A 22,366-nucleotide genomic window follows, 5' to 3' on the forward strand; every position below is an offset into this window, starting at 1 on the left:
CGGTGTTGCTGACCCAGTTCAGGCCAAGGCTTGGCTGAAAGAGGTAGAAAAGACCTTTGAGCGAATTGGCACTGAGGAAGCCCACAAGACTAATTTTTCCACTTATCTCTTAAAGGGTGAGGCTAACTATTGGTGGGAAGCCAAATAAAATATGGAGCCCCAGGGGATTGTTACTTGGGAAAGATTCACTGAGTTGTTCTAAAAGAAGTATGTCCCGAAGTTTATGGAGATTCAGATGCAGCGAAAGTTCCTAGAGCTAAAACAAGAGAATATGAGCGTAGCGGAATATGAAGCTAAGTTCACAGAATTGTCGAGGTTTGTGCCACAGCTGGTGGGCACCGAAGAGAAAAAGGCTGAGAGATTTCAACAGGGATTGAAGCAGTGGATTCAGAACAAGCTGGCAATTCTGGAGATAACTGACTATGCCACCCTAGTGCAGAAGGCCACAATAGCTGAAACAGTGAGTGAAATGAGCCAGAAAATGAAATAAACTAAGAAATGAAAGTTTAATGGTCGAAGCAGGAGTGTGGGAGGGGAGAGCTTCCCTAGTAAGTTTGTCAGGGGGACGGCCTCCCAACCCAACCGCAGTACAAAATTCGGGGGATCAGGGAGCGTGAGTGTGGCCCGGAGCGGGAACCAGACGGGAATGTCTTATCATAGCCAACCACGACCTCCTCTTCCAGAATGCAAGAGCTGTGGTAAGAGGCATTCTGGGCAATGTATGCAGAAACCGGTGACATGCTTTAAATGTGGTAAGGTGGGGCACTCTGCCACAACTTGTAACCAGGAAGCGGCTAAGTGTTTTCAGTGCGGAAAGACAGGACACATGAAGAAGGACTATTCTGCGGCAGCCCCAGCTAGCTCGAGGGGTAGTGTAGCTGCATCTAACAGAGTGCCGACTGCCAGGACCTTTAATATGACTGTGAAAGATGCCATGAGGAACACTAATGTTATAACAGGTACGCTCCTCCTAAACTCCAATCCCGCCAATGTGCTATTTGATTCTGGAGCTACTAAGTCTTTCGTATCTAAGGAATTTGCTGAAAAATTGAACTTAAAAGTAGAACCTTTGAAAGAATCTTTGCAAGTGGAAATAGCTAATCAAGAGATTATTCTTGTTAATCAAGTTTATGCTAACTGCAACTTAGAATTAGGTGGAGTGAGGTACCTAGTAGATTTAATTCCCTTTCGATTAGGGGAGTTTGATGTGATATTAGGAATGGATTGGCTATCTAGAAACCATGCCCAGATTGATTGCGAGGGGAAGAAAGTAAAATTGAAAACACCTAGTGGAAAGAGTATAATAATTAAGGGGCAACGGCAAACCAAGAAATTTCTAAGTATGGTGCAGACCAAGAGACTTTTAAGGCAAGGATGTGAGGCCTACTTGGCTCACGTGGTGGATACCAAACGAGAAACCCCTGAGATCCACACCATACCTATAGTTAATGAGTTTGAGGATGTATTTCCCAAGGATCTTCCCGGACTACCTCCGGATCGGGAGATAGAATTTGCCATTGATTTAGCTCCCGGCACGACACCAGTATCAAAGGCCCCGTATCGTTTGGCCCCCATCGAAATGAAAGAGTTGGCTGATCAACTGCAAGATCTATTGGATAAAGGAATGATTAGACCGAGCGTATCCCTGTGGGGTGCACCCGTGTTATTTGTGAAGAAGAAGGACGGCAGCATGAGATTGTGCATCCGTTATCGAGAGCTGAACAAGCTGGCCATTAAAAACAAGTACCCATTGCCAAGAATAGATGACCTCTTTGACCAACTAAAGGATGCAACGTATTTTTCCAAGATTGACCTTAGGACAGGTTATCATCAACTTAAGATCAAACCGGAGGATATACCTAAGACTGCATTTCGCACTAGGTACGGACATTATGAGTTCCTAGTTATGTCATTTGGTTTGACTAACGCGCCCGCGGCTTTCATGGATCTGATGAACAGAGTCTTTAAGAAGTATCTGGACGAATGCGTGATAGTCTTCATCGATGATATTCTAATTTACTCTAGATCGGAGGAGGAACATGCAGAACACCTCAGGATAGTATTGGAAATCTTGCGGAAAGAAAAATTGTATGCCAAATTCTCAAAGTGTGAATTTTGGTTGAAAGAAGTTCAGTTTTTGGGTCATGTGATTAGTAAGGAAGGAATTCTCGTAGACTCCGCAAAGATAGAAGCTATCGCTAATTAGGAACAACCAACCACGCCCACCGAGGTAAGAAGCTTTATTGGATTGGTCGGGTATTATCGAAGGTTTGTAAAGGATTTCACCAAGATAGCAGGCCCGTTGACTAGACTTACTCAGAAAACAGAAAAGTTTGTTTGGACAGAGAAATGTGAGGAGAGTTTCCAAGAATTGAAGAAAAGGTTGGTATCGGCCCAGTGCTGGCCCTACCAGACGATAAAGGGAACTTTATGATTTATAGTGATGCGTCCCATAAGGGTTTGGGATGTGTGCTGATGCAGCACGATAAGGTGATTGCCTATACATCCAGGCAATTAAAGGAATATGAAGTGAGGTACCCCACCCATGACAGAATTAGCCGCCATAGTGTTTGCCCTTAAGATGTGGAAACATTACCTATACGGAGAAAAGTATGAGATTTATACTGACCACAAGAGTCTTAAATATATCTTCACCCAGAAGGAGCTAAATATGAGGCAGAGAAGGTGTTTAGAATTGATTAAGGACTACGACTACGAAATTCTTTATCACCCGGGGAAGGCCAATGTGGTGGTCGATGCCCTTAGTCGTAAGAAAAGATTGAAAAGGATCACCACATCAGAGGATTTGATCAGAGATTTTGAAAAGTTAGGGATTGAGGTCAAGGTCGCTGACCCAGGGACCGAAGGCTTGTACGAGATGGTTATGCAACCGGAGCTACTGGAAAAGATTAGGCGATTCCAAGAAATAGTGTTGAGGGAGAACAAGGAACTGGTAAGCGGAGAGGAGGCCAAGTGTGACCCAGACGAGAAGGGAATTAGGAGGCATGCCTACAGGATATGGGTCCCTAACGTCCAAGAACTAAAGGATGAAATTTTACGTGAAGGACACAGCTCTAGATATACGGTCCACCCAGGAAGCACCAAAATGTACCAAGATTTGAAAGAGTACTACTGGTGGCCTAACATGAAGAAGGATGTAGCGGAGTGGGTCAGTAAGTGTATGACCTGTCAGAGAGTAAAGGCAGAACACCAGCGACCAAATGGACTCTTGCAACCCTTAGAAATTCCGATATGGAAATCGGAGCACATAGCTATGGATTTTGTGGTAGGATTACCCTGAACTAAGACTAACCATGATGCAATATGGGTAATTGTAGACCGACTAACCAAGTCAGCGCACTTTCTTCCAATCAAGGAAACCTACACCGTGGATAGATTAGCGGAGCTATATATTAAGGAAATTGTGGTAAGACATAGAGTGCCAGTAGCTATTGTATCTGACCGAGATCCCCGATTCAACTCCATATTTTGGAGGAGCTTTCAGGAATGCCTAGGAACCAAACTAAACATGATCACCGCTTACCATCCGCAAACAGATGGACAAAGTGAGTAAACTTTTCAGACATTGGAGGATATGTTGAGAATGTGTGTAATACATTTTAAGGGTTCTTGGGATGAACACCTGTCTTTGATAGAGTTTGCCTACAATAACAGTTATCATGCAAGTATCGGAATGCCCCCATACGAGGCGTTGTATGGCCGAAGGTGCCGTTTGCCCTTGTATTGGGATGAAGTTGGTGAGAGAAAGTTACTAGGTCCCGACTTGGTGCAAAGGTTAAGGGACATAGTTCAATTAGTCAGAGGACGTATAGCAGCAGCCCAGGATCGACAGCGTAAATACACCGATCTGGCATGGAAGGACAGAGAGTATGAAGTGGGTGACCAGGTATTTCTGAAAGTGTCACCATGGAAAGGATTGATGAGATTTGGGAAGAAGGGGAAGCTGAGCCCCCGTTATATTGGACCTTTCGAGATTCTAAGACGGATAGGACCCGTGGCATACGAGTTAGCTTTACCTCCAAATCTTCAGCAGGTTCATAATGTTTTTCATGTATCAATGTTGAGGAAGTATAATGCGGATTCCAAACATATAGTGGAGCATGAGCAAGTAGACCTTCAACCAGATCTGTCCTATGTTGAGCAGCCAGTCGAAATTATTACCCGAAAAGAGCAAGTACTCCGGAACAAGAGTGTCAATCTAGTCAGAGTCTTATGGAGGCATCACAACATCGAGGAGTCAACTTGGGAATTAGAGTCACATGCAAGAAAAGTACCCCCATCTATTTGTGGATTGATTCCGGGACGGAATCCTTTTAAGGGGGGGAGACTGTAAGAACCCTGATTTTTGTAATATTTTAAAACTCCAGTGAATAGTAACTGGAACTAGTTATGTAATACGCATGGAGTTCATCACAAATATGAATAGTGGAATTTTGGAAATCCGAGATCATATTCTTGTTTATCGAGGAAAATAAGTGAATGTAAAAGCCGTCGGAATTCGAAGATTCACAATTATACTACGTGTTTTCATATCCGTAAGGAATGGCGTAGAACCGGGAATACTACGTGAAATAAATATTATATCAAGGTGTTTCTATGATCAAGAGAAAGGAATAAAATTGGTTAAAGGATTATAAGCGATAAAAGAATTCACTACGAAACGAAATATTATACGATTAAACTATCGGAATGGAACGACAATCGCGTGTATGTTAAATAATTGAATGAGAAATTAATTCCATGCAAGTTGGCCATGCAAAACCAAGCTAACTAGTAGTTAGGAGATGTAACCAGGGAATTAGAAGCTAATTAGAATAGTTAGTGGAATAGTAAGTGAATAGTAAGTGAATAGTTAGTGAATAGTAATTGGGAGACAAGAAGGTACAAGGCCATACCTCCCCATTTCTACTCATCTAAAATTGTCAACTAAGCCATTTCTTTTGCTGATTATTATGGCCATATATACACACTATCAAACCATCTTATACACTTTCACACTTCAACAAAAATCAAACCAAACCCCCCCCCCATTCCCCCTTTTTGCTCTCGGCCTGTTTATGTAGAAAAGGAGGGAGAGCTATCTTCCTCACTTTACTTCTCCATCATTCCCTCTATTAAAAATTCTACAAAAATTCAAAAAGCTTCCTTACATCCTAGTAAAGGTATGTCTATGATTTCATGGTCAAATTCTTAATGGTTTGTGAGAAACAAATTCTTGAAGTTTAAGAACTTTATGGACTGTTTTGACTAACTTGGTTTCTTGGTTTTGTTTCTTAAAGATCTAGCCCTTATAAGGGTTTTTCAAGAAAACCAAGCCCTACTCATCTTAGTAATAACCCTCCTAGTGCTCAAGAAGGTATAACTTCCAACTCTTTAAAGTTTTAAGGGTGAGTTTAAGAGTTATTTGTAATGTAGTGTCACGATCCAAAAGTTTGTGGATGTGTAAGGTTGTTTTGCTCATATTCTTGCTAAGTAATTGAGTTTTTGAGTTGTGATGCTAGATAAAGTATATAAGGTGTATGTGGGTGGATCTTGAGAAGTAAGAAGTGTTGTATTGGTCATAAGTAGTGATTGTGTCAAGAACAAGTAGTAGAAATGGAATGTGGAGCCTATTGCACTTGGTCTGCCTTCTGCAGTATATTCGGCCATGTAAATGTTTGAAATTGTGAGTCACTGGACATGAATGGGTAGATCTTTATTTTTAGTTTCTGTACATGTGTGGATCGTCATGAGGGGATTTATGGTTTAGAAGTTATGAACGTTTTATTGTAGAGCGTTCATACGAAAAAGCCAACTGCACATAGGCCACTTGCATGATGATTTTGAAAGGCTAAAAATAATTTCAGAATCTTGGAAAAATTATGATAATTAAATAATGCAGCAAGGAAGACTTTCCAAAAGGAATTTTAAGGAAATATTAATTTATCGATTTTATAAAAATGTTTTAGTGAAGCGAATCGATAATCGCGTACTAACTAAGATCGTTGGTTATTGATTTTAGATCGACAACAGAAGCCCCGAGACCATACCACTCCTAGCACTCGAGGCAAGTTTACGAAACCCTAACACAAATTATCCATGCTATATATACTGTTGTGATATTGATGCCATGATTTACAGTTTGAAAATATATACTTGTCTGTGATATCAATATATTCCAAATATGCGATTGTTTACGAAAAAACAAACTTCGTTTAATACGAGTATGAGAAATTGAAATGTAATTTTAATATAATACAAGATAGTGGGAGTCGGAGATATTTTTATAACTATTTAATCCCGTAATGAGCCGGACGCGGAAGATTTGGATTTCAATAAAGAAAGTACTTTCACGTAACATACATATTAAACGAATGATTGAGATTTGATTTATAACTAAAAGAGATAATCGAATATTCACTCAAGGTATATCCTACTTGATTATTTATTTATAAGTAATACCTAAAGAGTTACTAAAATATCTGGAAAATACTTAAAGAGATATTGAAAAGTTTTTAAATCAATTCACTCTATCTAAAATGTATGTAACCATTCGAAGGATAATTATAAGATGTCAACCATGTCTTAAGTATTTAATTAAGATTTTTATCAATTCATTGAACCTTATTGAGAAACATTTCGTACTTAAGATTTTATCAATTCATTGAACCCTTCTTAAAAATATTATGAGACCGTAAATATTTAATATTCTGTACTTCTAAAAATCATTTAAAAATAGACATAGTTCCCAAGGATACTTTCTAAATTATTCAAAATTCTCGGAAGAGATCAATCATCTGAAACTTTCCAAAACCTTAGGGAACTTAGTCTATAAGCATAAGGGTTTTGCTTCCTCGCTCAATGAAAAACAAGTGAATAATATATGTAAAACTCTACTACAGTTAAGGGTTTGAAAATGATTTTTTAATTCAAAACTCCGACAACTCCCAAGGATCAATTGTATTAAAAGTGATGAATAAATTATCTTATTTAAAGGTCAACTCAGAACGATCTATTCCTTCGATAAAGGATTTTATGTAAATGATATAATTGTTTTGGGACTGGAATGTGGCCTACCCAGCACGGAGAGGTATCGGGTAGTGACCAAGTGCGGAGTGGCGCAGTATACAATTATATGGTCTCTGTGACCATTGACTTTCGGACTTGCACGGAAATGGGCAACCATCGTGTAATGTCTTGATAAGCCCAAAGACGGCTAGGTTCGTATTCCTTTGCGATTTGGGAGCAAGCATCAATCTGATACCGTTTTTTATCTTCAAAAAGCTGAATTTTCCTGATCCAAAACCCACCTACATGTCTCTACAATTGGCTGATTGTTCTATTACATACCCACGAGGCATCGTGGAGGACGTGTTAGTAAAGGTGGATAAGCTCATCTTTCCTATAGACTTTGTTATTCTGGATTTCGAGAAAGATAAGAAGATCCCCATAATCTTGGGAAGACCTTTCTTGGCTACAGGCCGTACCTTGATAGATGTGCAAAAAGGTCAACTTACTATGCGGGTGCAAGATCAGGATATGACATTCAATGTATTCAATGTGATGAAATTCCCCACAGAAGATGAGGAGTGCTCAAAATGGATTTGATTGATTTTGAAGTAACTTTAGAACTTGATCATGTGCTAAGGTCCGATGTCTTAGAAAAAGCCTTATTGGGGAATTTGATATTGAAGATGAGGAAGGAATTGAGCAACTACAATATCTAAATGCGTCTCCTTGGAAGCGAAAGCTAGACATGCCATTTAAATCTCTTGGTAATACTGATCTCAAGAATGCTGAGGGAAAGCTCAAACCATCTATTGAGGAAGCACCTACTTTGGAGCTTAAACCATTGCCTGAACACTTGAGGTATGCTTTTTTAGGTGATGCATCTACTTTGCCTGTTATTATTGCATCTGACCTTTCAGGTAGTGACGAGGACAAGCTCTTGAGGATCTTGAGAGTATTCAAATCAGCCATCGGATGGACTATAGTAGATATAAAAGGAATCAGCCCTTCGTACTGCATGCATAAAATTCTGATAGAGGAAGGTAGCAAGTCGACTGTTGAGCAACAGGGAAGACTTAATCCTATTATGAAAGAAGTGGTGAAGAAGGAAATTCTAAAATAGCTGGATGCAAGAATCATATATCCTATATCTGACAGTTCTTGGGTGATCCCCATGCAATGTGTACCTAAGAAAGGAGGTATTACTGTGGTAGCAAATAAGAAGAACGAGCTCATCCCTACTCGAACAGTCACAGGATGGAGGGTATGCTTGGACTACAGAAAGTTAAATAAAGCCACGAGGAAGGATCACTTCCCTCTTCCATTTATTGATCAGATGCTTGACAGGTTGGCTGGTCATGAGTATTATTGTCTTCTGGATGGCTATTCGGGCTACAATCAAATTTGCTTTGCACCAGAAGATCAAGAAAAGACTACTTTCACTTGTCCATTTGGCACGTTTGCTTTTCGTAGAATTTTCTTTTAGATTATGTGGTGCACCTGTCACTTTTCAGAGATGCATGATGGCTATATTCTCTGATATGATTGGAAATAATGTGAAAGTGTTCATGGATGACTTCTCCGTCTTTGGACATTCATTTGATGAATGTTTGAATAATCTCCGTTCGGTGCTCAAAAGGTGTGTGGAAACTAATTTGGTGCTCAATTGGGAAACATGTCACATCATGGTGTAACAAGGCATCATTCTTGGGCATAAGGTCTCTAGCAAAGGCCATGAGGTGGATAAAGCCAAGGTGGGAGTCATTCAAAATCTTCCGCCACCTATTTCTGTGAAAGGAATCCATAGTTTTCTTGGTCATGTGGGTTTTTATCGGCGTTTCATCAAGGACTTCTCTAAGTTATCTAAGTCGTTGTGCAACTTGCTCGAGAAAGATGTGCCTTTCAAATTTGATGATAAATGTTTGGCAGCATTCGAGACTCTCAAGAAGAGTTTAATAACTGCACCAGTTATTATGGCACCTGATTGGACAGAACCTTTTGAGATGATGTGCGATGCAAGTGATTATGCAGTGGGAGCAGATCTTGGGCAGCGCAAGAATAATATCTTTCATGTAGTCTACTATGCTAGTAAGACGCTAAATGGAGCTCAATTGAACTATACCACTACTGAGAAGGAGCTCTTGGTTATAGTTTTTGGTTTCGAAAAATTTCGATCTAATCTACTTGGGACAAAGGTGACAGTATTCACTGATCACGCTGCCATTCGCTATCTGGTCTCAAAGAAGGATTCGAAGCCTAGACTTATTCGTTGGGTGCTCTTGCTAAGGAATTTGAGTTAGAGATCAAGGATCGAAAAGGTACTGGAAATCAAGTAGCTGACCGTCTCTCTAGATTGGAGAATCCCGATTCTACTTCACATGATAAGACATTGATCAACGAATCTTTTTCGTATGAGCAGTTGTTCGCAGTTCAAGAGGAAGAGCCATGGTTCGCAGACATTGTGAACTTTCTTGTCAGCAATATAATGCCTCATAATATAAATGCAAATCAAAAGAAGAAGTTTCTGCATGAGGTGAAGTGGTACATGTGGGATGAACCATATTTGTTTAGACAAGGAGCTGACCAGATCATTAGGAGATGTATCCCATTCTGTGAGACGAAGGGGATATTACGAGACTGTCATTCCACAGTTTATGGTGGACATTATGGTGGTGAAAAGACAACAACTCGTATTCTTCAAGCAGGTTTTTTCTGGCCTACATTGTTTAAGGAGGCACATCAGTTCATTTTAGCGTGTGATCGTTGCCAAAGAGTTGGGAATCTTACTAGAAAGGATGAGATGCCTTTAAATGTGATGCTTGAAGTTGAGGTCTTCGATGTTTGGGGAATCGATTTCATGGGACCATTTATCTCGTCCTGCAATAATCAGTACATCTTGATGGCAGTCGATTATGTCTCGAAATGGGTAGAAGTCAAGGCTTTACCGACGAATGATGCAAAGGTAGTGTTGAGTTTTCTTCATAAGCAGATATTCACAAGGTTTGGAACGCCACGAGTTATCATAAGTGATGAGGGGTCACATTCCTGCAATCGTAAGTTCACTTCTATGATGCAACGCTACAATGTGAATCATCGTATTGCTACTGCCTATCATCCGCAAACTAATGGTCAAGCTGAAGTGTCTAATAGATAGATCAAGCGCATTCTAGAGAAAGTTGTTTGTCTGTCAAGGAAAGATTGGTCTTTGAAGCTCGATGAAGCTGTATGGGCTTATAGAACAGCATACAAGACTCCACTTGGGATGTCCCCGTTTCAACTTATCTATGGTAAGGGATGTCATTTACCTGCGAAGCTTGAGCATAAGGCTTATTGGGCATTGAAAAAGTTAAACCTTGATCTAGATGCAGCTGGGAAGAAACGAATGCTTCAGTTAAATGAACTTGATGAATTTCGACTTCAAGCGTACGAGAACAACAAAATGTACAAGGAAAAAGTAAAAAGATGGCACGATAGGAAGCTATCTCCTAAGTCATTTGTGTCAGGGAAACAAGTTCTTCTATTCAACTCTCGTCTCTGACTTTTTCCTAAAAAGTTGAAATCAAGGTGGTCTGGACCATTTATCGTCAAAACTGTGTTTCCACATGGAGCGGTGGAAATTTTTGAGAATGATCCGGGCCAAGCATTCAAGGTTAATGGTCAGAGATTGAAGCATTATTATGGGGATACGGCAAACCGGGAAGTGGTTAGTGCCGTTTTATTGTCAACTTGATTGAACTACTCTACGTCAAGCTAATGACGTAAAAGAAGCACTTCGTGGGAGGCACCCCAAGATATGAGACCATAGGAACCCTTAGAATTTAGTACTCTATCCAAAAAACCCAAAAAAATTAGAAAAAATGGCTGATTTTTTTTCCAGGAACCTTCCAGGCGCCCGCCTGCAGGTTCTAGGCAGCCGCTTGCTGGCTGGCGCCCGCCTGCTGGTTCCAGGCGACCGCCTGCGGCCCAAATTTTTGAAAATTTGTTTCAGTTTTTTTTTAAAAAAACACAAAAACAATTCCACAGCACTACAACCCCATTACCCATGATTTCCTTCTCCAAATTAACCACAAACCCCACTCCTAATCTAATTCTAACCCTAATCCTATCATATATATACACACAACCTCTCCATATACACTCCCATATACTTTCAACTTACAAACTCTCTCCTACACACAAAACACAACTCTCAACTCTTATTCTCAGTTTCAATGGCCCCAAAGAGATCTCGAACTGTCGATAGCAGCAGCACCATTCCTACTGCTGATTCTTTAAGAGGTACTACTGCAAGGCCCCGATTGGTAAATAGGGCTGCTGAGGAGGAGTATGCTAGGCTTCTGACTAAGCCGATTCTGAAGGAGAGGGGATTTTTTCCATCAGGGAGGGATGGTGAGTTATTGTTGATGATTGCAGAGAAGGGTTGGATTACTTTTTGCCAGTCGCCTGAGGCGGTTCTGATGAGTGTTATTCGCGAGTTTTATGCGAACGCCAATGCCGACAAGAATGGGTATTCTATTGTTCGTGGGCTTACTGTTGATTATCAGCCCGAGGCGATTCGCCGTGTTATTAGGCAGTGACAAAGGAATCCCCAGGAGGAGAATTGGAATGAGAAGACCCTTGAGGATTTTGACTTAGATTTGATTATTGCTATTCTCTACCAGTCGGGCACGGTGTGGAAGTTTAAGACGGGATCCAACGAATATCGTTCTTTCCCGGCTGTTGCGATGAACAAGTCTACCCGTGCAAGGAATGCCTTTGTTTATGCTAATATTTTGCCTTCTTCGCATACACATGAGGTTACAGTTGAGAGAGCCAGGTTGTTATGGGGGATTCTGAATGAGGAGTATTATGTGGACCTTGGTGAGTTCATCTACCAAGGGATTTTGAAGTTTTTGAGGGGAAGGATGCATAACAACATCCCTTATGCCTTTATTATCACGAAGCTATGCAAGGTAGTTGGAGTCCACTGGCCTTCTTATGAGCAGTTACAGATGTCGGCTGCTCCTATTGATTCATCGACGCTGAATGCGATGTAGGAGTGGACGGGTGGAGAGCCCGAGGAGTATGGGTTGGGATATCGTCTTCCAGGAGGACGTCCAGCAGCTGGTGCTACGATGGCTAGGCCCAGTCAGGCTCATGACGAGGCAGGTTCTTCTAGAGCCCAGAGAGATGATGGTTCAGGGATGGCTGATGTCTAGTACATGAGGCTTTCCAGGAGGATGGATGCGATGTATGATTCGCAGAGTAGGTTTGCACAGGAGCTCACCCTAGCACTTGGGACTGCTTTCAGAGGCATTGGAGCTGACATACAGTGGCCTATTTTTGGTGAGGACTCTGCTTATCAACCTCCTGACACTCCACCCTCTGAGGGTGATGATGATGATGATGATTTCTCTGAGTAGGTATACCCTGTGTTCCTTTCTATTACCTTCACTGGGGACAGTGAAGATTTTAAGTTTGGGGGTGGTAGTTAAGGAACATATTTGTGTGTGTGTCATGTAGTTGCATATTTATGTTAGTTTAGTTCATATAGTTGCATATTTTTTGCCATATAGTTTTTTTTATTATTTTATAGTTTTATTTATCATGATCATATAGCTCGAGCATATACCATGATCCCTTTTGTGTTGCTTTAACAATTGATATGTGATACAGATGCGAGTGTAGTGATAGCGTTAGAGTGATGTTGAATCTTGTTAGGTTGACATGCATGCTAGAAACACTTGTATTTCACTAAGTCTTAGAGTATGCTTAAGGACTAGATTGTTGTCATGGTTTGATGGTTTTTGAGGTTAATCTATTGCTTATGCTTAGAATGTATGATAGGCTCTTAATGATAAAAGGCATGAAAAGATAAAATTAAAGTGAAAATTGGAATTCATTGCTAATCGTGGCTAGGCGTCAAATGGCTAGTAGCCGGCTCATATTGTATGCGAGTAGTCTAGGGTTGAGCAAGATGGAGCGAAACGCACTTGCTCAAAAATTGAAAAAAAAGAAAAAAAAAGAAAAAAAAATATATATGGTTTAATGCATAATTGATCACGAGAGAGCTCTTTGGTATTCGAGTTATTAAGTTCTTAGGGGACTTTGTGCCTAGTGACCTAAGGCTTTTATAGTTTGGGATCCGCTAACCTAACGCTCGCTAAATGGATGCCATTGCATAAGTCTTTTATGGACCTCGCTCATTGCATGATCAAATACGCATTTGTTTATTGTGTTGAATAAAAGCATGATTCCGTAATAAGCTCCAGTGATCTTGAAGTGTTATAAGTCATTTTGTGTCTAGAATATATTCTTCGTATAATCTTGTGATTGCCTTGAGGATAATTAAGTTATGATAATTGATCTAGTTTCGAAGCATATATGTTAAGCATTCGCACACACCACATTTCTAGTTGTATGTTAGCTTGCGTGATTTGATTGATCTTTAGTCGCCTAATTGCATTTGTTGAGATGTCATGTGTTGGTTGGTTTAGTCATTGCGATGGGGATCGATGCATTTCATATAGTTTGCACTCATGCATGTTTTTATTTTGTTTTTGAGTCTGTGACGCTTGAGGACAAGCATCGATTTAAGTTTGGGGGTGTGATAAGTAGCATTTTATACCACTTAGAACATCTTATAATGGCTTGAATTGATGTCTTGAAATCAAGTATTTTGTGTATTTGATGCGTTTTTCTAGTGTCTTTGCATTTCAGGGTATAACTTGCGTAATTAAGGAGATTTCATCATAATAAGCCTTGGGAAGTACTTGGAACCAGTTACGGGGAGTTGTGCGAAGAATTCAGAAAAATCAGGAGCAGAAAGTGGATTTTTCCAGAAGCTGTGCAGGCGCCCGCCTGGGATGTGCAGGCAACCGCCTGGAGATGCAGGCGCCCGCCTGGGAACTGAGGCGGCCGCCTGGGGTCGTAATTTTAGAATCTGGATTTTCTAATTTGAGTTCTACTGGGCTTCTGACGGTGCTGTTTCTTGTGGACTTCTATATAAGTAATCTTGGGAGACGTTTCACAATAACAAGTATCAACAAGTGACAAGCAAGGAGCAAGGAGAGAAGATTAAGAAGACCGTTTTAGCACACCACAATGAAGAAGAGGAAGCATACGTTATCTTGTGATTCTTTTATTCGTTATAACAGTGGATGCTAGTTTTCTTTACTTTGAACCTTAATACTCTTGTGACGTACTCTGGTTTTAATAAGTATTTTTATTAGTTTATATCGTTGTGTGATTATCATGTTTCCATATGAACCCATGGTGACGATGAGTTCTATCATGGGCTAATCGTGATCATGGGGTCGTAGCAGATTTACTATGGATTTCTTTAGTTAATTGTTTAATACCTTGGTATGTGATGATTGTATGATATCTAGCATAGGTAGTGCTTATTCGTCTTATGTGCGTCGCGAACATATAAGATAGTCTCTTAATCTCTTGTGAATCGATAATGAATCTTGAGATTTAGAACTTGCCATGCTAGCATAAGTTCATATTTTGTATGCATGATTAGTGGGTAACTCTAACCGTTTTACTTGCCCTGTGTAATGATAATGAATAACTTCCACTTAAATCGTTATGTTGTCAAATTCTGTAGACATATAGGGCCTCAACATAATTGATGCCTATTCAACTTCTATTTTAATTGTGGATGCTTGGTAGAATGGTACTTGTGCAACGAAAGTTGGCTTTTATCAGTTTCGTGTTGTTCGATTAATATCATCAATGTTACATGCTAAGGGTAATAACAATAACTACTAAATGAAGTAGTAATGAAGTTATGATCTCATGTGTGTTTAATATTGTTAATTCAAGTGTTAATTTAAGTGTTTTATTCTCGTAGTTAATTGTAGTTAATAATTAGTTAATCAACCTTAAGTGTTATTATCTTGACATTGAGAAGTAATCATACATTGGTGATTAAGTGTTAATTGAACATAATTAGTCAGAGTCTCTGTGGGAACGAACTAGAAATCATTCTATATTATTTGCGAACACGTATACTTGTATGAATTATTAGCGCATGATTTGTGCCTAACAACATTTTTCTACCATTGGATAGTGGATCGAACAGCTAATAATTGAAACAACATAAAGGGGACCGCGGAAATTTTCAGCGGTCACGGTCCGGGGTAATTACGAAAATACCCCTAGCCCATGGGTCGCGGATAATTTCCGCGGTTAGTGTCATTTTTTGTTTGCCTAATACCTAGCAAACACAGAGAGAAACAAACACAAACACAAAAAGGCAGAGAAACGCGTAGCAGAGGCGGATAATCCCAGCAGAGACAGAGAAACCCAGCAACCCAAGCATCCTTGAAACCTTGAATCGCAAGGGGGAAACCTTGTTTTACCGTCCAGACCAAAGCAATGAAACTCCAATGATTACGTTGTTTATGTGATGAAATACATGGACTACTTCATACATGGATATGACTTAGCCGCGATACCAAATTGGTCGCAAGAGGAGGTGGATACCTTTAGGTATCGGATAGCCAAGGAGCTTCAGCTAGGGAAGGCAAGGGGGATTCCCGAGATTCGTATGCGTAGACGTCAAGAAGCTTCGTAGATGGATTTCATTTGATTTTAGGTTATCGGATTACGTCGTTGGATTTCATTTGATTTTAGGTTGTCGGATTATGTAGTTGGATTTCATTTCATTTGGTTTATTTTGGTTTATTTGGATTGTTTGGTTTGACGGAGTTTAATTTTATTGGATTTTGGTTATTTTTGTGCATTTTGGGTTGTTGTGGATTTTGTTGTTTTTTGTGGATTTTGGTGGATTTGGTGGATTGTTGTAGGTGTTGGGATTGTGGATTTTGGTTGTAGGTGTTGGTTTATTTTGGTTGTGAATTTTAGGATTGTGAATTTTGTAGGTGTTGGTGGATTTTGGAATTTTGGTTGTGAATTTTGGTTATGGATGCTCTGTCTGTAGGCTACAGAAAAAAAATCACAGACCCCAACCCTTCACATATTCAATACGCATTTGGTCCATATTACAACCCACACGAGGCCTCAAGTTTACAATATCGGCAATCCGATCACATTTAACAAGCTTACTGCCATTCCATCCGGATTTTTTCCATTTTCCATCAGGCGTGTTGTTGCCCAAATTCAAGATCGGAAGGAAGTACGGATTCAGATGAGAGTTCACCAATCTCCACGGTTCACTACCCCCCATCCAATTGCATACCTCGATCCAAGTTTTGGCCCGATAAGCCTCCTCATCGGGAGGGTACAAGTCTGTATCCTCTTCCTCCAAATGGGGCGGCTCATCATTGTCCACAAGGGGCATCAACTCACCACATGCATCTTCCATATCACTAAAGGTTGGTGATACCATAACTTCCTCGTCATTGTCCTAATACCACGAGTCACTTGGTTGGGAGTCCGAGAATGTGTTGCTAACACGGGAAACCGAATAACAACTATGATCGGAGTTGTTGTCACCACAATACTCGCTAGTCATGTTACCTATCACAATAAAACACAATTATATGAAAATAATTGGCAATTATATGACAATTAAACATAACCAAGAAGAAAGCAAGGTTAAATACAAGAAGTTCAAATTCATAAAAAGATTACAACATTCCATTACAAAATACTAAATTACTAATTATATTGTAATTCTTGAGCATTTTTAAGATCTTCTAGTCTACTAGCACACATTCTTTTATCATGGCCTTCCATTTGACAATAGGTGCACTTTCTTGGCGGCTTCTCCTTTTTACCAATCGATTATATGGGACTTTTGAAATGAACATCCTTTTTCCTCGTTTTAGTTTGGGAAATAATAGGGTGTTAGTCGCTAAACACGCGCTAATAATACACGCAAGTATACGAGTTCGAAAGTAGTATAGAATCTTTTCTAGTTCATTCCCACAGAGACTGTATTGGTTAACTAATTAATTCACGCACTTAAACAACAATGTATGATTATTATTCAATGCTAAGACGATAACTCAGTGAGGTTGTTTATAACTAAGAATTAAACTAATAACTATAACTACGAGAATAAGATTGATTGAATTAATAAGTATGACAAACATGGGATTCTAACTTCATTAAATACTTCATTAAATAGCATTATTATTCTTAACCTTTGCATGCAATGGTGATGACACTAATCAGATAACACGAAACTGATAAACGCCAACTTTCGTTGCACAAGTACCATACTACCAGACATCCACAAAAGAGATAGAAGTTAAATAGACACCAATTATATTGAGACCCTATATGTCTATAGAATTTGACAACATAACGGTTTAAGCACAAGTTATCTAACTTGATTACACAGGGCAAGTAAGATGGTTAAAATTACCTACGAATCATGCATGACAATACATGAACCTATGCTAGCATGGCAAGTTCTAAATCCTTAAATTCACTTTCGCTTCATTAAGAATTAACACAGTATCTTATAAGTTCGCGACGCTCATAAGACGAATACGCACAACCAACACTAGGATATCATACAATTATCACATACTAAGGCATCAACAATTTAACTAAAGAAATCCATAAATAAATCCGCTATAACCCCACGATAATGATTAGCCCATAATCGGACTCATCATCAACGTGGGTTCCAATGAAAGCATGGTATATAAAACATAGTCTTTATAACGAATAAATAAAACCAAGTACAAACAAGAGTACAGGTTCAAGAAAACAAGAAACGAGCATCCAAGATTAGAACTCAAAACAAAGATTCACAAGAATAAACTAGATCATCTTCACCTTTGTTGAATTGTGTTATAGGTCTCTTGTCGTCTTCTCCTTGTACTCTGGTAAGTCTCCTTATTAAAAAACAATCTTTAGTTATCAATATATAGCAGTCCAATCAACCTAGGAGTCCAAAAAATAGAATTGTAATAGAATCAGGATTTTATTATTCTGATACGGGCGGCCGCGCGCTTCATCAGCACGGGCGCGCTGGCTTTCTGTACTTCAGCGCGGCCACGCGCTTGTTCAGCGCAGGCGCGCTGAGATTCTGCCAGAAATAACTTCTTTGCTTTTTCTTTATCTTGCAGCTTCGAGCCGGCTTCAACAATCTTTTATTCCAACACCACCCAGACACCATATTAGCACCAAAACAATGCTAATTCACCTCATTCACAGATTAATGCCTGAAATGCAAAAACACTAGAAAACACGTTAAAATACTTAAAAACTTGAGTACAAATGCATCAATCCAAAGCCTATTAGAGCATAATAAAGTGTCATAAATTCCACTCAACATGCCCTCAAACTTGAATCGATGCTTGTCCTCAAGCATAAACAGACTCAAAGAACGAGAAATAAAAATGCATGAATGCAACTAATAATAATGAAATGATCCCCATAGTGTAACTAAACCAACCAATAAGCAACACCTCAGCAAATGTAATTATTCGCATAAAGACCAATCAATTCTCTCAAATCAACCTACAAACCAGAGACGTGCGTGTGTGCAAATGCTTACAGATATACTATTGCTACTAGATCGACAATCATGACTCACTACTTATCAAAACAATAACAAGTTTATAAATAGAATAAAAGCTAGACTCAAAATAACTCATAAAAAATCAATTCTTATATCAGAGTTGTTATGGATTCATGCTTTTATTCACAATAACACAACACAAGTATGCTTATTTGATGGTACAATGAGTGAGATCCATAAAAGACTTATACAATAGTACCCATGTAGCGAGCATTAGGTTAGCAAATCCCAGACTATAATAGCTTTAGGTCACTAGGCACAAAGTCCCCTAAGAACTTAATAACTCGAGTACTAAAGAGCCCACTCGTGATCAATTATGCATAACACTTATTCTTCTTTTTTTTTTCTTTTTTTTTCTTTTCTATTTTTTTATATATATTTCTTCTCCAAATTCTGAATGAGTGTGTTTCGCTCCATCTCATTCAACCCTAGACTACTCATAAAACTATGAGCCGACTACTAGCCATTTGACACCTAGCCACACAGCTAGCAATGAAATCCAATTCTCCAATTGTTAAATTTCCATGTCTTTTATTATTAAGAGAATACCCCAAATTCCAAATATAAACAAGCGATTAAACCTCAACAATCAAACAACTCATGACTATGATCTAACACTCTAGCAACCTATAAGACTTAGTGAAATACAAGTGTCTCTAGCATGCAAATCAATCCAATAAGACTCAACATCACCAAATACGACATCACTACACTAGCATCAATATCACAAATTAATCGGAAAATTATCTAAGGGATCATGTTATAATGCAAATGCATGAAACTACATGAACAAAATATCATAAAACTACCAAAAATAATAAAAAAATACATGGAAATATATGTAACTATATGAAATAAAACTAGGAAACTATATAAAATAAAACTATCATGAACATGCAAACTATATGAGACTCACACAAACTATATTCCTTCAACTACTACCCCCAAACTTAAAATATTCACTGTCCTCAATGAAGGTAATAGTAAGGAATCAGGCATAGCTACTGTGAATCAGAATCCTCACCTTCAACGGGTGGAGTGTCAGACGTGTCTGGAGGCGGATACACTGAATCCTCACCAAAAACTGGCCACTGGATGTCAACACCGGTGACTCTAAAAGCTGTCCCAAGTGCCTGGGTGAGATCGTGTATAAACCGACTATGGATGTCATGCATCGCATCCATCCTCTCATGAGACACCTATACTGCATCGAACTCAAACCAGCTCTCATCTCTACTCCTGCTGCCTCCTGCTGTTGCTGCTGCTATGATGAACCAGCCTCCTCTCCATATTGAGCTCTCCAAGTTGTTCTATGGGCATGCTGAGAACCTCCTATTGTAGCTGCTTCCATAGGCATACCACCTGGCAAATGATCATATGAATAACCAATCCCCTTAGGATCGAGCTTCCCTCTATACCACTCTTGCATGCTCTGCAGCGTAGAACTATCAATAGGAGCACTGGGAAGCTGAAGATGCTCATGTGCTAGCCAATGAACTTCAACCGCCACGCACAACTTCGTCACAACTGATGCGTACTGAATATCACCTGTAGTACCTCCTCTCAAGAATCTCAAAATCCCCTGATGTATCACCATCCCCAAGTCAATGTAATCACCCTGCAAAATACCCCACAGCAGACGAGCACGCTCCACATTAATCTCATGCACATGCGAAGATGGCATGATGTTAGCACAAATAAACGAGTTCCAAGCCCGTGCAAACTTGTTCATGCACGACGCAGGGAACGTGGAGTAATTAGTAGTGCCCCTCTTGAACTTCCAATGAGTCTCAGGCACACAGAGAGTAGCAACGATGAGATCCAAATCAAAGTCCTCTGGAGTCTTATTGTTCCAAGTATCCTGACCCACCATCCTTGTAGGCTGCTCTCTAAACAAGTTAAACAAGCGCGGCCGCGCTGAACAAGCGCGCGGCCGCGTCGAAGTACAAAAAGCCAGCGCGCCCGCGCTGATGAAGCGTGCGGCCACGCTGTATCGGGATAATAAGTCCTGATTCTATTATAATTCTGTTTTCTGGACTTCTGGGTTGATTGGACTGCTATATATTGATAACTCAAGATCGTTTTTTAATAAGGAGACTTACCAGAGCACAAGGAGAAGACGACAAGAGACCTATAGCACAATTCAACAAAGGCGAAGATGATCTAGTTTATTCTTATGAATCTTAATTTTGAGTTGTAATCTTGGATGCTCGTTTCTTGTTTTATTGAACCTATACTCTTGTTTGTACTTGGTTTTATTTATTCATTATAAAGACTACGTTTTATATACCATGCTTTCATTGGAACCCACGTTGTTGATGAGTCTGATTATGGGCTAATCGTTATCATGGAGTTCTAGCGGATTTATTTATGGATTTCTTTAGTTAAATTGTTGATGCCTTAGTATGTGGTGATTGTATGATATCCTAGTGTTGGTTGTGCGTATTCGTCTTATGAGCGCCGCAAACTTATAAGATAGTGTGTTAATTCTTAATGAAGCGAAAGTGAATTTAAAGATTTAGAACTTGCCATGCTAGCATAGGTTCATGTATTGTCATGCATGATTCGTAGGTAATTTTAATCATCTTACTTGCCCTGTGTAATCAAGTTAGATAACTTGTGCTTAAACCGTTATGTTTTCAAATTTTATAGACATATATTTTCTCAATATAATTGGTGTCTATTCAGATTCTATCTCTTTTGTGGATGTCTGGTAGTATGGTACTTGTGCAACGAAAGTTGGCGTTTATCAATTTCGCGTTATCTGATTAGTGTCATCACCATTGCATGCTAAGATTAAGAACAATAAAGCTATTGAATGAAGTATTTAATGAAGTTAGAATCCCATGTTTGTCATACTTATTAATTCAATCAATCTTATTCTCATAGTTATAGTTATTACTTTAATTCTTAGTTATAAACAACCTCACTGCGTTATCGTCTTAGTATTGAATAATAATCATACATTGTTGCTTAAGTGTGTGAATTAATTAGTTAACCAATACAGTCTCTGTGGGAACGAACTAGAAAAGATTTTATACTACTTGCGAACTCGTATACTTGCGTGTATTATTAGCGTGTGTTTAGCGACTAACAAGTTTTTGGCGTCGCTGCCGGGGAGTGCAGTGTTAATTGATAGTTTATGTGCTTTCCATCAGTGGTCGTTAAAGTTCATTGACTCGGACATTGTTACTTATCTGTCTCCTTGTCTTATTTCAGGTACTCTAGCGAGGGTGTATGCATACGCGTTCGCGTACTCGTAAGAGAACACTGGATAAAGCCGAGGAAGAAGTTGTGGTAGTTCGTAAGGAAGTTTTTGAGGAAGAAAAGAAGGTAGACGAAGAGAAATTCGAAGAACCAGTTATAGTAGCGATGGGAGATCAAGCAGAAAATCTGAAGGCCTTGATGGACTATTCTCAGCCTAAGATTAATGACATTCGGTCAAGCATCATCAGACCGGCCATCAGGGCTAACACTTTTGAGATCAAGTCTAGCACGATTCAGATGATACAGAACTCAGTTCAGTTTGGGGGTTCTCCTACTGAAGACCCCAACATGCACATCAGGGATTTTATCCAGATCCTGCGACACTTTCAAATTCAATGATGTGACCGAAGATGCTATCAAGCTACGCCTGTTCCCATTCTCTCTTAGGGACAAGGCTAAGTGCTGGTTACACTCTCTTCCAGCAGGATCTATCACCACTTAGAAGGATCTTGCATAAAATTTTCTCACTAAATTCTTCCCCATGGCGAAGACTGCTGCAATCAGGAATGCTCTTACCCAGTTTGTTCATCAAACAGGGGAATCTCTGTGTGAAGCTTGGGATCGATATGAGGAGATGCTAAGGAAGTGCCCACACCATGGCAT

General features: G+C 39.5%; 1 protein-coding gene and 1 non-coding gene across 2 annotated transcripts; one reads left to right on the plus strand and one right to left on the minus strand.

Moving 5' to 3' along the window:
• Positions 1 to 223: 223 nt before the first annotated feature.
• LOC141665459 (uncharacterized) lies at positions 224 to 15,909 on the plus strand. The gene is made up of 3 exons (XM_074471443.1): positions 224 to 460; positions 728 to 1,164; positions 15,879 to 15,909. Exons 1-3 carry the CDS (start codon positions 224 to 226, stop codon positions 15,907 to 15,909), a joined length of 705 nt encoding a protein of 234 aa, XP_074327544.1.
• Positions 15,910 to 22,259: 6,350 nt separating this feature from the next.
• LOC141669010 (small nucleolar RNA R71) lies at positions 22,260 to 22,366 on the minus strand. The gene has a single exon (XR_012553312.1). It is a non-coding gene; the product is annotated as a small nucleolar RNA R71 (small nucleolar RNA).

The sequence above is a fragment of the Apium graveolens genome, chromosome 6, assembly GCF_009905375.1.
Source record: "Apium graveolens cultivar Ventura chromosome 6, ASM990537v1, whole genome shotgun sequence".
Taxonomy (NCBI): domain Eukaryota; kingdom Viridiplantae; phylum Streptophyta; class Magnoliopsida; order Apiales; family Apiaceae; genus Apium; species Apium graveolens.